This window comes from Antrostomus carolinensis, unplaced genomic scaffold (genome assembly GCF_000700745.2).
Source record: "Antrostomus carolinensis isolate BGI_N321 unplaced genomic scaffold, ASM70074v2 scaffold34229, whole genome shotgun sequence".
NCBI lineage: Eukaryota > Metazoa > Chordata > Aves > Caprimulgiformes > Caprimulgidae > Antrostomus > Antrostomus carolinensis.
Window position 1 is genome coordinate 10,737 of NW_010338472.1, and position 12,615 is coordinate 23,351.

The 12,615-nt window shown below is 44.8% G+C and overlaps 1 protein-coding gene across 1 annotated transcript in view; it reads left to right on the forward strand.

Moving 5' to 3' along the window:
• ABTB1 (ankyrin repeat and BTB domain containing 1) overlaps positions 1-12,615 on the forward strand; it is a gene marked incomplete at its 5' end in the record, with an annotated part of 22,406 nt that overhangs the window by 9,132 nt on the left and 659 nt on the right. Inside the window, 4 exons of the mRNA XM_010175537.1 lie at positions 1,836-1,951; positions 7,050-7,148; positions 7,762-7,929; positions 10,954-11,154. Of these exons, the coding sequence (XP_010173839.1) occupies positions 1,836-1,951; positions 7,050-7,148; positions 7,762-7,929; positions 10,954-11,154 (584 nt within the window). The remainder of the gene's footprint in view (positions 1-1,835; positions 1,952-7,049; positions 7,149-7,761; positions 7,930-10,953; positions 11,155-12,615) is intronic.

Consider the following 12,615-nt stretch of genomic DNA (forward strand, 5'->3'; position numbering starts at 1 on the left):
CATTAGCACTTACAGAGCCTGATTAATTTGGTGTCTGTTGTAATAGGCCATACACAGCTATAAATGATTCTCTCTGCGGTAAAGAATTTCTAATTGCACAGTGAGGAATTTCTTTCTCTCATGCTGGTCTGTAAGTGGACAGCACTCTTTGAGAAAATGCACTCAGTCTTGTTTGTGTTGGTGCCAGGTCTCCTCTTTGCTTATTTACCCTGAAAGTCATCTATCTGAAGGCAGCGCTTGGAGCTAACAGGGCAGCCTGTCTCCTTGGTGGTGTAGCTCTGTGTGTAGCAATGATGGTACCTGTCTGTCTTGCACTGGTAGATTATCTTTCCCTTGCCAGTATCCTTCTGGGATGTTCAACCTATTTGAGGTACAGTGGTGGAATATCTGAAGAGTGCAGCAGTAACCTTCTGTGGAGGAGGGGGTGGAGAACTTGATATGTGGCACATCATGGTCTTGTTTCGCCCACGGCCCAGTGGAGTCATCTGATGGAGCTCATGTAATGCTGTGCAAAATGTCAGGAAAAATGAGGTCTCGAGGTGATGTGATTCACCTGTGAGGGGTTTTAATGCAGTGAATCATGCCTGTCAGAAATTTTTCTGAATGCTTCAGTGTGGAGCTGCTTAACTCTTTTTGTCCTTGAGTGTTAACTGTGTCTTTCTGGCTCCCAACAGCATCTTGAGCCTTCCTCACCACAACTTCACATTTTCCAGAGGTCCTCCATGTTTTTCCATTTCTCCCTGTATGCCAGGGATTCTTGAATGTCTTACAAGTTCCAATCCTCACCCCAAAGCATGCTGAGCTGAAAACAAACCTGGGGTTGTGAACTGCAGGAGGAAGGTGGCCAGAAAAACAAAAGGCTGTGATGGCAGCGATCTTGTAACACAATATCTGGGTGTACTTTGGATTGCTGCTCGTTTGAACTTACAGGGATTGACTTCAATGAGCTCCACAGCGACTTTGGTCATAGCAAGACCACAAAAGTACGATCATGTATTTTACTTCCCCTTTATCAGGGTGTTTAGTTGTGCAGGCTCATAGGGCAAGACAGGAAGATGCACTAGGTCTGAGAAAAGCAAATGAAGTTGCTGTCTCTCTGTGGTTTATTTGATCTCTTTGGTGGTGGTGATGCTAATTTAGTGTTTGCAGGGAACATGGGCACAGTCAGGAGTCCAGGTGTTTTGGGGATCTTTGTGCTTTGGGTATCGACAGGTAGTGAGTAGAGGACAGACTGGGGTACACAGAACTTATTACCCAAACAAGAATAAATCCCTTTTTTCCCTGGCATGAAGTTAGGATGGCACAGCTGAAATAGGACCCATGAGAGCACCTGGCTGAGCAGAGGCATGGAAGCAGCTTTGTTTAAACTAAATACTGGCTGGCATGGGCTTCACCTCAGGTGACACTGTCGATGGTAGGGGTGGTTGGCAGGGGAAGGCATCATGCGAGTGGCTTCTGCAGGGATCAGGGCAAGCCTGATCAATGGTCCTCAACTATAATTGATGACAAGGATTGCAGGTAGCAAGCTGGGCTTGAAGTATGTCTTTGGCAAGTTGCGTGTTTGCTGTGGTTGATACTCCAGCACAAGGAATTAAGTGGAGGTTTGAGGAGAGACAACAATGCATGTGTACCCTTCCAGCCCTGCTCACCAGCTGTGCTGAGGGGTGCTGTATGCATGTTTGCATAGAACCACCACCTGTGTTTTGCAGTAAAAACTGAACAGCAATAATACTGGCTTTTCCTGGAATGTCTTTTTTTTTTTTTTCTCTAAATGGGAGAGAATGTTTGTAGAGGAATTCAGGCATCTCTGCTCTTTTGTTTTTTGCTTCTTCCAGTCTCTTCCAAGCCAGGGACCTGTGTGAAAGTGCTGACGATTGAGCCCACAGGTAACTGCCGGCTGCAGGAAGATCTGGCTCTCCTAGCAGACTGCGCCCTGCCAGCTGAACTGCGGGTAGGGAGCGTTTATACTACTTCTGGTCTCTGTGGGGCTGTGATATGTGTTCACATGTGTTCAGGTGTGTTCTCTCCATTTGAGTTTAGTGCTTGTTTGCTTGTGAGTGCTCCCAATGCTGAAAACCTTTTATTGCTTGGAAATGCTATAAAATTGTGTAACGAGGCTGTCGGTGCTGGTCCTTTCCTTTGGATATTTCCCCCGGCAGGAATCTCGGTAAACAAAACCATTGCCATGCAGTTGGTGGGGATTTCCCTATTGACTACAGTGGCACACGAGTTGGCCCACAGCTCTTTTTCCTTCTCTCTACCATCCTTCTTGAGTATCACAAATGTTTTATTAGTGGGCATTGGTACCTGAAGGGACATGTAGATGGAAGATGGCTTGCTGGACTTGCTTGCTAGGATCTGACACTGTGCAGTGGAGAGATTCTTTCAAACCCTGAACATATTTCCAGCAGAAATATGAGTCCCTCTGAAGCGAGTTTAACTTGACTGACAATAGATTTGCTTTTCATAACTATGTCTTGTTGACCCTTAGAAATAGCCTGCAGACCACAGATTGGTGATCACTATGTTAAAATACCATCAGCATTATTAGTTAGGCTCAGATATGTGGATCTTCACTCCCAATTGCAGGAAAACAGGACAAATATTAGCGGTCTTCGTTCTCCTTGCATCTGTTGTTTTCTGAAATATCAGAAGATTCACTTTGCTCTTATGTCTGTCCTTTTTTACCTCTCTCACACCAAGCACAGAATTTAAAAACATAACTCATTTTAGGTAGCTACTGTGCCCAGAAGTTTATTGCCACTTTTCTTTTTGTCTCCTGCCAAATAGACCTGCCTGGTGCAGAGAGAGTGTGTGTGCGTGTGAGAGTGGGATTGACCTGCTGGGTAAGGTTTCTTACCTGTAATAAGCCAGGGTGTTTTGTGCTGGCTTTTGGCAGACATAATTCTCTGAGTACTGAGCACTTTATAGAGGAAATTTTTCTCCATCAGTTTTCCATCTACCAGTGCAGAAGTCTTTCCCATGTAACCTGCGTCTCCCAAAAAACTGTGTATTTATTTGTGGCTTTCAGTATGCTTTTCTGTATGTTTGCAGGCTTTAAAGGGAGATGATACTATAATTAAGCTTCAGATTTACCTCCCAATAATTAAGAAAAGGATTGTGGGCCTCCAAACAGTGAGATTTACATAAATTTTAAGTCACTTCACAAATAGAAAGAATGCTTTCTGTTTGATTTCTTGTTCCCAGACCTTGATGGCATGTTCCTGTTGGGTTATGCTTTTGTTCTCAAGGGTTAGAAATACTTCCCTTTTAATTCTTTCATTCAGAATAGGAGCTGGAAGCAAAACATGAAACTTGGAATAATATAATTATCTGACAGCATCTGGCAGGAATAGTGTGCAAACCATGTAACCTAAAACGTCAGGGACATCTGATTTGTCACGTACAAACATCTGTGTTCTTGAGAGAAACAAACATTTTTTCCCAGCCTATGCAGAACAAAATAGGAATTCAGCTTCTGAATAAAAGCCAGCATTTCTTGATGGCATTGCAGGTAATGATCAGAATTTGGCAAGAGAGATCCTGAGCTGCTGCATGTCGTGCAATGCCATATTACATGAAACTGTGATGTATACAACTTTGTTTCACTATAAATGGATAATTTGCATGTAATGCCTTTGGTGTTTGAATGGTGCAGAAAAATGTATACATCCTAATTTCATAGTTCAGTAATACGCTATATGACTAAAACATTAATGTTTGATATCCAATCACAGTTCATTTTTAGTTTTTAGAGTGAGAATGATGTATTCTTTGAACTCTTAAACACGTTTATAATCTCGGTATCTTGTTTCTGATTCCTGTTTGTACATGAAAGCCTTTCTCTTTCAGTGTTTGTTTTTCAGAGTCTGGTTGTTGTCTGTATTTTGTTTTAAACTAGTAATGGACAGAATTTTTTTGACCACAACAGCTGCTTCTTTGGTTTGTTGCAATAAAATTTAGCAGTGACAGATTTAAGTAAACAAAGACATCAGAAGCCAGGCGACTGTCAAAAACCATGTTGGATTGCTGGTGTCTGTCTGCCTAGCTCTTCATCTCATGTCTGCCAGGTGACCTCTGAGTTAGAGACTCCAGGGCTTCCAGTATATGAGACTGTAGGCACATCATTTCCTTGTAGCTCTTTTTTCATTACCTTTTAACTGAAATCTTATTTTTCCAAACCAAGATGAAATCAGACTTAAAAGGATCAGAGTTTGCCATGAAATAAATACTGCTCTCTCCATCTGTATTGATATTTGTTGTGACCATTTGTCACTTTTGGGGTAAAGCATAATCCTGTAATTTGTAGGAAGAACAGTTGGAAATAAGTAGATGGGTTCCATCCGTTCTGTCTCAGCACTTGTGTAGTGTGGTTATCCATGGCAGTTATTCCAGTGCTTTGCTTTGCCTATTTGGCAGAGGCAGATTAGCTGAACTATTTACAACATGCTTTCAATTTTATTTATTTTTTTTTAATGCAATCCACTTGCATCTGGTTATGGGCTGCTAATCCTCCCTTGGATCACTAACCCCTGTATTTTGTGCTGTAATTTATTTACAATTTTCTTGATGAGATAATCTGTCCAACGTACAAATTGCTGCCACTGATTTGTTTTGTATGTTTTTGCCTCCAGCAACATTTCTATTTAAGCATAAGAGCAAATTAGTAGCAGCAAAGACTTAGTCTCTCCACATGTGATGGCTGGAAGATCCTGTGAATGGTCAACCAGTCTTATGCTCTAAAGGTGTTGAGAATATTTCTGTATGGTGAATGAGTTATTGTGATGGTGTTTGCATGTTGTAGGCTGGATTGTTTGTGCTTCCTGGGCAACATGCTTCACTTTGGCAGCTGTGCTTTGCCTGGACAGAGGTATGCTAAGGAGCTTGCCTGAATGGGAGGGTGGGAGGAATGAGCCAGTTTTCTGCAGGGAAACCCTGAAAGGGAGTTTAAGTTCCTCAAGCATGACAAGGGAGGAGAGTAGAAATAGTAGAGACTTAAAAGGGGGGAGTAAAAGGGAAAATTCTCTAAAGCCACTTCATGCTGAATAGGAGAGACAAAGATAGGAACCTGCTTTTGTAGTAGGAATTGGAAATGACCTTGTAAACCTGAGCATCAGAGCTGGGGCCAGGCGGAGCTAGAAGCAGGAATTAGAGCCTGGGGGAGCTCGGGAGACAAACTGAGACAAATGAAACTCCCACCTCCATTCCAGAGGGATGGATTCCTTTTAAGGAATTGCCTCTGGACAATGAAAGGGAAGCAAAGAAGGTATGCACATAGGAGACGTGGAGTTTATGTCTCAGTTAAAATTCTTCTGCTACAAAAAGTGGCATCTTATCAAAGCCTGTTTCTAGGTTTGTTTTACCTGTGATGTGCCTGCAAAGTTGTAACCTTGAAAGTCAGGTCAGAATTCCTAGGAGAGGATGTGGAAGCTGTGGGCATAGGGTGGGGATAGCATCAAGGCAAACAGAGTGGACAGTTGGGTCGTGACTACTACCATTTGTAATGGGATGCCACAGAGTTTGGCTGTAGATCCCAGACTACAGTTTGTTTGTTGCCTTGAAGCATGAGAGACAGAGATAACAGCAAAATAACAGCCTGTGGGATCTAGAAATGGGACAACCTCACCTCATCTTCAATGTGAGGTGCCCTTTGGGTTACAGCTGTATGAAAAGCAGGTAATGGATCAGGTGGGGAGTATTCCTTGAACTGCTGCACCTGCTTGGGGAGAGGGAGGAGTTCCCCAGTGAAGGACCTGCAGGGGAGGGGCAGCATTACTGTGACAGCCATGTGCACTGTTTGAGTGTCACTGGCCTTACTCTCCTGTGTTTAGGAACCAGAAGCTGCCAAATGTTGCTGAGGACAGACAAAGAGCCTGGCAAATGGGGCCAGATTGCCATGTTCAGTGGTGTGAGCTTTGCCAGCTTGGTGCCTCACCACATCCTAGAACCTGTTTTGTGAGAGAAACCCCACTGCATGCAAACAGAGCTTGGCTGAGCACCAACCCAGCGTATCACGGGCTGTGTCTTTGTTTAGTGTGGGAGGGAGGAGTCAGCTGGCTCCTCGGTAAAGCTGAAAGTCAGTTGTTTTCAGTTAGGATGGAGGCAGGTGTGTTGGAAATGGTGCTTAAGGAGTCTGCGATTGGGAGACTGATCTTCAAAACTCAGGGTTTTCCTAGGTGCAAGCTTGGGGTGTAACTTTCCTGGATGAGAGACAGTGGTAGTAAACCCCTCAGCCCAGGCAGCTCACGGGCATGTGTTTGGAGAGCAAGAACCAGGAGAAACTTGTTTCCAGAGATTAATTGTCTTGGTTACATGACTGTGAATATAAACTTTTTTTTTCCAATTGAATTACTTTACCTGTAGGATTAGGTGAAAGTGAAAATATTTGGAAGCATCACTTAAAAATAACACAGGGCCAACAGTTTGGGGGTTTTTGTGTGTGTGTGTGTGCATGCTGTCTTTGGCATGTGGGACTGGGAGGAGGTGTGTTGGTGTTAAAGTAATTCACTAGAGTATTAATAACTGCAGCAACACTGCCTTTATCTGGAAACCAAATTAGGAATTTAAAATGTGCTTTAGAAATGTTGGATTATTCAAGTGAAGCAGTAATTGTAGACAAACCATTTCAAACTGGTGGATACATCTATGTAATCTATACATTACTACATCTACTTGTACATCTACACAGTAAAGGGCTAGTCCTAAGATCTAGTATGCTTATGATACGCTCTACATGAAGTAAACTTCATCTCCACTTGGTTGTCTACCTTGTTAGCCAGCACAGAAATGTTTTCCAGATGTGTATGGAGGTCAGGGAGTTTCCATGGGTAAAGGAGGCAGCTGTAACTTGTACCAGGAATATCTCTGTCAGGAGTGCAAGGACTTCAGTTCTTCACATTGAAATCTGTGCTCAGAACGTCTCTGGTGCTCTGCACTGAGGGAACGGATTGATGTTTGCTTCTGGTAAGATGAAGAAGTCTAAACTTGGGACCCTGAGTGTGTTTAAAGCACAAATGTTACAGGTAGGATTCTCTGGTTTCTCTTCCTAGGTTGGTTTTGGGGAGTTGCCGTTTGACAGCACCGACAACTTCAACAGTTGTCCCGACGTGTGTTTCCGGGTGGCAGATTACAACTTTTTGTGCCATAAGGTCTGTGCTTGCGCTACACTTCATTCTCCTCCCTTCTTGCCATGAGTCCAGTCTGCCTGTCTCCCCAGCTCAGCCAGTGCTGGATACATTCTGCAGAATCAGCTTTGTCTCATCAGCTGGAAAACCAAAAGTCTTATTGCAGCTGGAAACTATATTTAAAGCATTTAACAAAACAGCAAACCCCACCTTTCTTGCAGAGGTGAGAAGATCAATTTATGGATTCAGCTACAGCATTCACAGCTGAAAAATCTACTGCTGGCTTGTGAATTCAGTGTCTGGAGAGGGGAATGTAACAAGTAAACAGCACTAAGAATGGATTTTTGAGATCCAACCTCAACTCAAACTACTGCCCTAATGCCCTGCTACCTTCAAATCTCTTAAGTTTATAGATTTATATTTTTTTAATTATTATTTTTTTTTGTTCTGAGTATAGGCATGGATAGAAATAAGATATGCAAAAGTTGGAGATGCAGCTTCAAAATATAGGGAGAATCTGTTCTAGAGTCTGAACTTTGGAGGTATCTTTGAGCTGCTTTCACAGCTAGTTAGTAGTGCTGTTTGGTTTGGTGCAGTGAGAAAGATGCTACTGTTTTGGTCTTTCTTCCCTCTCCAGGCATTTTTCTGTGGTCGCAGTGATTATTTCAAAGCCCTTCTGGAAGACCATTTCAGTGAGAGTGAGGAGCTGCAGACACAGCCCAGCATCCCTGTGGTGACTCTTCACAACATCACAGAAGACATCTTCATCCGAGTCCTCTACTACATCTACAGTGATGATACAGAGGTGAGACCAGCCATGGACCTTTTCCTCCTGTGCTGGTTAATTCTGGAGGTGTTCACAGCTGTGTTTTCCCACAGTATCTGGAGGTGGGGGTCTGTTTTCTTAAATCCCACTGCTGTACTCTGCTGCCTCACTTCTGTCTCAGGACTTGCTGTTAGCCAGGAAGAGATCCAGTTTATGTGCATGACATCCGGGAAGCAAATCCCTAGTCTTTCATCCCATAGCAAAAATTTGGAAATCAGGTTGGACGTTGTATGTTGGTGTGATAAATGCAGGGCTTTGCAGATTTCCCTCTTGGGCTCTGTGGACAGATAAGGTGAGCAGCTGCCAGTAGATGGCAGATTGATCACATTTGGAGATGTGGAAAGGTTGAGAGATTCTGCTTATTTACTCCTGGCATCATAGCCCATGTTTCCATTTGCAGCAAGTCATTATTTCCACTGTTATTTATTGCTGGGGTGGGCAATGGGAGACCAGTGCCTTGCTGTGCTCTGTATCACAAGCAGTAACAAAATGGCCCTAACCCACCTAGTTCTCAGCTTAATGGAAGGTGCAGGAAATCTCAGCGTTTAAGCAGTTTCCTGCTGTGGTTTTGTGGCAAATACTTTCAGCAGGTTTAGCTACAAGATGCCAGAACACATTCTGGCATTAGGGCAGTGATCAGAGATGCTGCTGCACCTGCCAGTGTCACTTCTCCCAAGCAGTATTTGTGCTCTGGGTTAGGTGCCACATACAGAGAGTGCACGCAGCTGTGACCTTGTTTCTACTGATCCTGTTTACCTCTGGGTAGCAGCAGGGACTGTGCAGTAGGGAGAGATGTATTTAGCAGGCAGCAAGGGCAGGATTGCCATTGGTATGCCAGAGAGCAGATGCTTCACTTGTCTGTACTCTTCCCACAGCCTTGTGCTGAAAGGACAGGTAGAGAGGGAAAGATGCACGTTGGAGTTGTGAAGACCCTCCTGACCTTGTGAGCTCACTGCAGGGTGACCCTTTTCCCTTCCACCTCTCCAGTCTGCCTGCAATCCTCCTGATGGCTCACAAGATGGAGGTTTCCCAAGCAGCCATTCCTCTCCAAGGGGTGACTCAGCTGCCCTGTCTGGACTTGGAGCAGGAGGACAGACCAACAACAATGTGTAGGAGTTGAAAGGATCTTGCTCATATGTTTTCTATGCAGAATGGTGCTGTCACAGAAGCTAGCTTGGATTTCAAACTGAGTGACCAACATAGGAGCTTCTGCCAGGAGTTTATCTGTTGTGAAAAACTACCAGGAAAAATGGCCAGGAAGACAGGAATAGAGCTTAACTTCCGTACTTGTATGTGGAGTGTTCTTCCTGCCCTGGGTTTATCCAGCCAGGTGTCCGCCCTCCCAAGTACACATTTCTTTTTCCAAAGGATTTATATGTCTCTCTGCCATGTAGTAGTGAGTGTTTGCAGTTGGAGGGAAGAATGTGTGCAGAGGACAGAAAGGGTTCCAGGCAGAAAGAGAAGTTGCTGATCAGAATACTTGTTTGGGCTCAAGGGGAGCTTTTGGAGGAATATTTGCCAGGTTTCTCCTTCATCAAGTGGTTGGGAGTTGCTGCCATCAATACTACTAACTGAAACGCCTCCAACTCATGAGGTTCCTGGAGCTTGAGAGGACAAAGCAACACTTGACAGATAACCCCAAGAGCTTTGTTACACTGCTATGACTCTATAGCATTTATGGCATGCCTCTAATACATCTTGCATCCTTCTGCACAACTGTTGCATGGTGTTATACAGCTGAGACATCTGCTGTGAGTAGTCTCTCCAAACACCAGTGTGGACAGCTGTAGGGGAAGAAATAATCAGCCTTTCACAGTTGTCAGTGTGAGCAACCACATGTGTAGATGTGGACAGCAGTGTTTTTGCTGCTGACCAGTTATCAGGGCAGTGGACCACGCTGCACCAGAGTTATCGTTCCTCAATCTAGACCAGTGTGGCTTGGTCTTTACATGCAAGTGATCTTGCTTCCTCCACGGGCAGGGTGTGCTGCATCCTGCAGATTTGCCCTTAAAATGGATGTGGGTAACAGTGCCCTTTGCACTTCACATTAGCAGGAACAGAACTGTGCAGAGAGAAGCTCTAGTTTCAGGTTAGTGACACAGATGGTTGACTAAAATAGGATTTGCCCAGCCAGGGGGAAGAGACTGAGTGAAGCAGGAGCTGGTGTCTCCAACGTTATCTACAGCATTTTTTATCTTCAAATCACTTGCAAGGAACAAAAGTACCCAAGAGGGAAGTGGGAGGGTGGTTTCTTTAGCTCCAGAGCCTGAAAAAGTTAAAGGCCATTCACAGCAGTGTAAGCTTGAGCATCTGGTGCATGAATTTAGTTCAGTTTGAATGCCTGTTAAAGCTCCAGTAGTATGTGATGTACAGAAACTGTTCCTTACCTAGTTGAGCCTCACCTGCAGTTTATTTGGGGTACAATTTTCTGTCCTTGGATTTATCCCTGTGCCAAGGAGGTTGTGATGGCTGAGTTAGCAGAGTCAGTTTGAGAAAGAAACTTAAGAGTTTCACATGTTTTTCACAAAATGCAAGTCCAGCAGTACAAAATGGGAAGAAGGGTCTTAGTAGGGACAAGGTGCACTGTTCTGCTGGCCAGTTCATGTTTGTCTCTTTGAGGGGTTTTCAGTAGTTCTGGTAAAACCTACCTCCTTCTACTGCCACATTGAACGTTTCTTAGCAGCCAGCTTTCAGCTGCACTTCAGTGTTTCAGCGTTGCTCTGTGCTTAGCTAGAGGAGTTAGCTGCAGCATGGCAAACTTCTTGCTTTGTGCTGAGCAAGCTGCCTCTGCAGCATTTTAAACTCTTCTGTTATAACTGAGGGGAAAACGTAGTCCTGAAAGATTGAGCTTCTGTCTCTCCATAGTACTGTTAACACCTGTCCAGTAATGGACCAAACAGCTCTTTAGGGAATCTCTACTAAGCCACAAGAGAAGGCGGCAGCTTGCCAGAGACAAGTGGCGTGGGTAGGACTGGACAGTAATTCCCCTCTTTCCATTGCCAGCTGTCCCCAGAAAACGCCTACGATGTGCTGTGCGTGGCAGACATGTACCTGCTGCCGGGGCTGAAGCGCCTTTGCGGCAGGACCTTGGCTCAGATCCTTGATGAGGACAACATTGTCAGCATCTGGAGGATTGCAAAGCTGTTCCAGCTGACCCGACTGGAGGACCAGTGCACAGAGTACATGGCAAAGATCATCGAGAAGGTAGCAGAAACACTCCTCACTGCACTTACCACATGTGCCCATAAATCTAAGTGCCATGGATACAACAGATTTAATGGTTGTACTTTGATCTGTAATAAATGGTTGCCCTCTCTGGTTTAGTGTCCTTCCTGAAAATGAGCACATGGTGAGTTAGGACAGAGGATGAGGAGTGTGGCAATACCTGATGTCACTGCTGTAAGCCAGATGCTGGTGGCCGTCTAGCACATCCCTGTGGACTGTGGGGTGAAAAATCTGTCCAAAAAGTTCTTCATGTGCCATGGGCAGGTGACTTTCACTGAGCTTTCAGCCACTGTGCCCAGAGCAAAAACAGTGTTGTGTGAATACACCAGCTGCAGCCTGGAGAACCCAGTGGGGTGTGCAGGGAGCTCTGTGCAGGAAATGGTTTTTGGTGTTTGCTGGAGGGAGTTCTTCCTGGCGTAATGCTATAGAAGGGAGTAATCAGTGTGATCTGTGCTCCTCTCCAGGGTGACAAATCTAACAGTAGAGGTTTCCCCAGGGGAAATTTGCCATCGAATGGCCAGAAGTAATGAATCTAAGCCTGAAGCTTTCCTTACGAGGCTCTACTTAAGTGTAATCCTGAGTGATTATAGCTTGAAGTTTCAGGACTCATGGAGGAAGTTACCATATGGAAGGATAAACTAGAATCTATGGGGTGTTCTTATCCTGAGACAGATCTTTATAAATGGCTTGTACAGTTCACATGGGAATGTAACATTTTCACCTACAACTTGAAAGATGGGAAATTCTTCTTGGTGTGTGAAAACAGTGAAGGAGATAATTCTGGGGCTGTTACTTTGTTCAGTGTATAACTTGTGGGTGGTAGATACATCAGCATGCACCCAGATTCTGGCTTCTGAAAAAGGGTTTTGATTTGAAAGCTGAATTAATATCCCAAGGAGTAATCAAGCAAGGTAGGGCTTTGCTTGTGTGTTCCCCTTGCATTCCCCTTCTGTAGCCTGAGTGAGAGTCCTTGGAACCAGCATTGGCAATGTGCCTTTGTAAGGGTGTTGGCACAAATGGAACCGCCCCAGCTGTTCAAACAGCAGCAGCTGCCAGCATCTTGTGGAGATGCACTGATGATGGCAACAGGGAGAGATTTTGGCTGTGTGTGTAGCTAGAGCAGGGCTCAGCACCTGCCATGCCCAGGCACAGTTTGGTAGCGTAGACAGACGGAAGCTGCCTCTCACCCTTCAGCACACCACATGTTCCTGGGGAACTTGATGCAAAATCATTCATGGGTGATCTAATTCTGTCAGGCTGGGCACAGAACAGAGCAGCTGCCTTGCTGTGATCTGCTGGTTGGCTGTTGGTGGTGGGGCTGAGAGCCATGGTGGGGATAGTCATCTGTGGCTCCTGGTTCTGAAGTGGGCCACAAGCACCCGCTGTCTTGCGTGTTGCAAGACATTTCTCAAAAGTATCTGGCAGCATCTCCTGGTTCCT